Raw genomic sequence first — 5,653 nt, forward strand, 5'->3', positions numbered from 1 at the left:
GCTGAAGGGCTTTTGCCCGAAACGTCGATTTTCCTGCTTCTCGGATGCTGCCTGACCTGCTGTGCTTTTCCAGCACCACTCTAATCTAGACTCTGGTTTCCAGCATCTGCATCCTTGTTTTTACCACAGTGAACACTAGCATACTTACCTCCAAACTTTACTCCATAATGTCATATTTAAAAAATTGCTCGTTTAAAATTAATTGCCATGGTGTATACCAAGGGAACAATGAACACCAAATCCTTCATACAAGACTGGTCAGGAGTTTCAGGCAAGGCACATATAACAATAGGGACATTTAAAACTGGAACTAGCTGTGTTTATTCATCTTCCAATAAAATACAGTGGAATACACAGAATGTTAGACATCAACATCTAGGAACATCGCACACTGCTGCTATCCCAGCAACCATATGGAACTTCATTCATTCCTTCCATACTAGGCCCCCATCAGCTGAAAATAACATTCTGTTTATATAAAGAAAAAAAAAAGCAATTGTTCACAAAACATGTTTTAAATTTTCCAAAAGCGAAGGATGCAGTAAAGTGCAGTGCTCACGTGTCTTGGAATTGAGCCTGTGCAGTAATTTAACTTTGCTGCGGTGTATAAATCAGGTTTGATTTCACTGCTACAAGACAACAAGCAGCAGATATCGTTGTTTCAGTTTCTCTGCAAAGATATAAATTAGTAAATTAGCCAGCTGGTTGGCTGTATGATTACAAACTAACACTCTTAATTTAATCTCATGGTTTTCATTAACATATTGTTTATTTAAATGAAAACCATCCACATTGATGTTTACCTTTAACATCTCTTTCACTGTTTGAGCTCAGTCTAAACCTTGCCCAATGCAACCTGGTGGCCACCTACCAGCGCTCCAACAGGCTGAGGTTGAAAACTTCGCAGAACTACTGGCTGAAGGTTGGTCTGATCATTCAGCACAACCAATGCCTGCGGCAACGTACAGCCAGAAACATTTATAAAAGGTATTTTATAAACCCATTTTGAACTGGGGAGAGGGAATGAGGCTGCAATGAGGGATGTGCTGTTCCCTATTAGCTTTCTGGGAGGACAATGTTGATTCACAGTTTCCGGAGCAGATTAAGGGGTACAAATGAAAACCGCAATTACAAATGTAACAATTCAGCTCTGCTTGTGATTGCCCATCAATGGCCTGTGTGAATAACCTGACTCTGGGATTGAAACCCAACAAGCTATGGCTTCAAAAACTTTAATATGACCTCAGAGGACTGAGAGAATGCAAGTATGGCTTGTAGTATTAAACCTGGACAGGAAACATGATGTTTTCTTCGGTTCTGTCATTAGCATCAAAATTTCACCAACACTGCTCAGTTTTCATCTGTCCTCATTTCTTAAAGTTGCCAATTCCACTGCTGAGTGTGTTTTCTCTGCAGAGATGACTTGATCTTTAAATACCTGTTTCATATCCTTCAGATTATCATGTTGCTTTCCTCCCCAAATGTAAGCATCACTATTGGATCTATCACCAATTTTACTGAAGTAATTTAGTTGCTGATCAAAATCAAGGAAGAGCATGATCAAGAATGTCCAGGTTTATTACCCACCACAGACACAATTTCATGCAGTAAAGATTAAATTGAGAGAATGTTTTTGGATCTTACTTTATTCCAACCTCTTCTGCCTTGCCCGCGACCGCTACGGCCTTCACCATGGGAGGCTGCAACCTCCCGCTCATATTCCTTCTTCATTTTGTTTTGCTCAAATCTTTTTGCCATTGTCAGAAGTTCTTCAGGAACAGGCTGCACATGAAAAGCCCACAGTTACTGCAATTGAATTCAGCTATACAGTTGAACCTACAAAACAGCCTCACACCTTGTCTATACAGAGGATAGATGGAAATAAAATAACAGAAATTACACGACAGAAACATTCTGTTCAACTAGTTCATGCTCCATACTCAAGCTTCCTCTTGTTTTGCTTCATTTAACCCCATCAATATATCTTTCTGTGTCTTCCTTCCTCATAGACATATGACCAGCTTTCCCTTAAATCTATGCCATTCACTCAACCACTCCCTGAAACGAGTTCCACATTCTTACCACTCTCTGGGTGAAGACCTTTGTTTTGAATATCTTGTTTTATCTGTTAATAACTGCCTTACATACACTTTTTAATTTCTAAACTGGGAATCAAAATATAACCGATTAGATTAGATTCCCTACAGTGTAGAAACAGGCGTTTCAGCCCAACAAGTCCACACCGAACCTCGGAAGAGCAACCCACCCAGACCCATTCCCCTATACCTGACACTATGGGCAATTTAGCATGGCCAATTTACCTAACCTGCACATCTTTTGGACTGTGGGAGGAAACTGGAGCACCCGGACGAAACCCATGCAGACACAGGAAAATGTGCAAATTCCACACAGATAGTTGCCCAAGGCAAGAATTGAACCCGGGTCCCAGGCGCTGTGAGGCAGCAGTGCTAACCACTGAGCCATCAATTCTTTCCATAACTTTAAAGACATCACTCTTCAGCCCTTTCTGAAGAAGCCCCAAAAGCTCTGTGCCGAAGTCCAAGAATATCCGAATACACTGGATCCGTTCAGTTCAGGTCATCTTGTTTGAACACAGCTAGGTTATTTTATATTGGCACCACGTCATTAATTTGAGGCATGTTTTCACTTATAGAGTCATAGAGATGTACAGCATGGAAACAGACCCTTCAGTCCAACTCGTCCATGCCGACCAGATATCCCAACCCAATCTAGTCCCACCTGCCAGCACCTGGCCCATATCCCTCCAAACCCTTCCTATTCATATACCCATCCAAACGCCTCTTAAATGTTGCAATTGTACCAGCCTCCACCACATCCTCTGGCAGCTTATTCCATCCTCTGCGTGAAACAGTTGCCCCTTAGGTCTCTTTTAGATCTTTCCCCTCTCACCCTAAACCTATGCCTTCTCGTTCTGGACTCCCCGACCCCAGGGAAAAGACTTTGTCTATTTATCCTATCCATGCCCCTTATAATTTTGTAAACCTCTATAAGGTCACCCCTCAGCCTCCGACGCTCCAGGGAAACCAGGGAATTACATCTGAAGGTTTTTCCGCAAGTTCATTTCACAAAGGCTTGGATACAGGAGACGTTCTCAAGCTCAAGCCAGGAGGCCCACAACAGAAATCCCTCTTTGAATGTTCCCAGTCTTTAAGTTATGAATCATTTAAGCCCCATTTCTCAGTTAACTTTCATCCAATTGCAGTATCTACACTTTTCCTTGGGCTGAGATGTTAGACTAGAGCTAACAAGTGAAATACTAATATGAGGTACGACAAGAACTGCAGAAACACACCTGATATGCTCGTTCAAGAATTGCAATCAATTCTGCAGCAAATCTCCAATCATTCCTCGTTATGAGGGTTATTGCGGATCCCACACGACTGTAACAGAACACAATATGTTAACAATAAATCCTCAGTGTCCTGGTGAACTGCATTAAACTGACAAAGAAGCAAACTGTACACTTACAAACAAGTTACAACTTGCCTGCTACTGGCATAATCAATGAAACAGGAGAAAGCCAGCTATTCAGTCTCCAACTCAAAGGGGACAATATATTTTGGGGGTGGGGTTTTCTACACTGACAACCCTCTGGACCATGTGTGGCATAAAGCAATTGTAAAGCAATTGTTCTACTAACATAAGGATAGGTTACAGCTGTACCCGAGATGGAAAAGATGCTGATTTGTTTAAACTTTGTTGTACAAAACTGTGAATGGAGCTGATTCTGTTCTTGACTCTGAATCAAAGTTCCAGGTTCAAGTCCCATTCCAGCACTTGATACCCAAGGAAGGTCCATTTCCTAAACTGGCCAAACAACTTGCAAATGCTTTTAATAAATGTCAATGGTAGGTCATTAAGAGTGGGAGAAATTCCTGGTGAGCCATGCATTGGAAAGGAATTGGAAATATATAGTTATCTATAACTCCAGCTTACAACAGGCTAGTTGAGATGAATAGTCTGGTTCTTTGCGGCAGTCTTTGTGGATACAGCGAATGACAATGATTTTATGAGCATGACCAATTGAAAAGTTCAATTAAGCAATACACGGCCTTTTGTAAGGTAAAGGCTTCAAGGAACATGGAGCAAAGCACAAACAGCCATGATTGAAGTGAACAACTGAACAGGCTTTAAGTACCTAAATGGCCTATTTCCCTCGCACACAACCATTTGTGGTGCAATAGTAGAGTCCCTACCTCTGGGCCAGAAGGCCTGGGTTCAAGTCCCCTGTGCTGCAGAGGTGCATCATAACATGTTAGAACAGGCTGATCAGAAAATTATTATAGATGACGAATTTTATTTGTCATTACAGGTTAAAGTCTTCAGTTTCAAAAAAAATGTTTGAGAAACTGCTCACAAAAACTATCTTGTAAGGATGGTTTAATTAAATAAAGAACAGGTTTCATCAATATTAGTACTACGAGTTGATCAGATGCCATTCCCCCATATTTGAAAGCTAACACCCGCAAGACTTGGCAAATACATAGATATTATATAATGGACAATCACATGGTAAAAATAAACTAACAAGTTAAAAAATTTTCTATGATTTCACAATGTAATATAAGCCAAGCATGGGATAAAGATTCAAAATTTGACAATTAACCAAACATTGGATAATTGCCATTCAAAATACGTCAACATCTCAAAACAGATGCATATCAGCTTGCAAGCTCACAAAAAGTTCTTAACAAAATGCAGTTCAGTATTTCAGCTGCAATATTCTAACTTGACTTCACAATAGTCAGTCACTTCCTCTCCAGAACAGTCAACAAAAACAACTTGTAGCTCTTAGCCAAACATCAAATTCTGATACTCACACTTAGTACCAAATCAACAAAATGGATGACTTTACTCCATCCTTTCTCTAATCAAGAAATTTTCATATGAGCCATGATATAAAAAAGATATGTAAATAAAAGATGAATAGACAGTGACATGAAAACAGGAATTTTCATGTAACAAATAACAAGCAACTGTCACATGAACCAGTCGGATCATAATGCCTTGTAGGGAATAACATTAATGTTGGTGGAAAGAATTTAAACACAAAAGATAATTGCAAGTGTTTAACTGTATGCCACTACAAAGGATCCTGAACCTGTTATTTATTGCAACCTTGATAGGGAGATGAAAACAGGAATAGAAGAGCTATGACCTAAATTTCAAGAAAGAAGTTTGAGCAAAAAGAGATGTTTAGATATTTTATAGCAAAATTTGAATAACTTCCTGGGGCTTATCCACTTTTCTTATAGTTTCTTTTTTCTCCTGTTCTACTTACCTCTTCAAGACTTTGGTCGTGGCGAAGGTTGGCAGCCTGCACTTGTGGTGCATGAGAGTTTGGGTTCCCAACAGCCTCTGCTTTGTCGAGGCAGTCTGAGCACTGACTGTGGCTGCTGATGCAGAGGGGAGTTTGGGATCCTGCCAGCATCTGCTTCCTCGTGCTCCCACGAGGAGGCTGAACAGCCCATCAACCTGACCAACACCCTCCACCCAGATCTCAAACCCACCCAGATCATCTCGGAAACCTCCCCCTCCACCCCACCCCCGGACCTCTCCCTCACTGTATCTGGCAACCGACTAACCAGAGTTATACACCACAAGCTCACCG

At 40.9% G+C, this 5,653-nt stretch overlaps 1 protein-coding gene across 1 annotated transcript in view; it reads right to left on the reverse strand.

The window, feature by feature from the left end:
* Nucleotides 1-303: 303 nt before the first annotated feature.
* Nucleotides 304-5,653, reverse strand: part of ddx43 (DEAD (Asp-Glu-Ala-Asp) box polypeptide 43) — a 72,762-nt gene continuing 67,412 nt past the window's right edge. The window contains exons 15-17 of the mRNA XM_043680581.1: nt 3,335-3,422; nt 1,645-1,782; nt 304-670 (exon numbers count right to left, since the gene is read on the reverse strand). Of these exons, the coding sequence (XP_043536516.1) occupies nt 662-670; nt 1,645-1,782; nt 3,335-3,422 (235 nt within the window). The 3' untranslated portion in view covers nt 304-661. The remainder of the gene's footprint in view (nt 671-1,644; nt 1,783-3,334; nt 3,423-5,653) is intronic.

Source organism: Chiloscyllium plagiosum, chromosome 3 (assembly GCF_004010195.1).
Source record: "Chiloscyllium plagiosum isolate BGI_BamShark_2017 chromosome 3, ASM401019v2, whole genome shotgun sequence".
Classification (NCBI taxonomy): Eukaryota; Metazoa; Chordata; class Chondrichthyes; order Orectolobiformes; family Hemiscylliidae; genus Chiloscyllium; species Chiloscyllium plagiosum.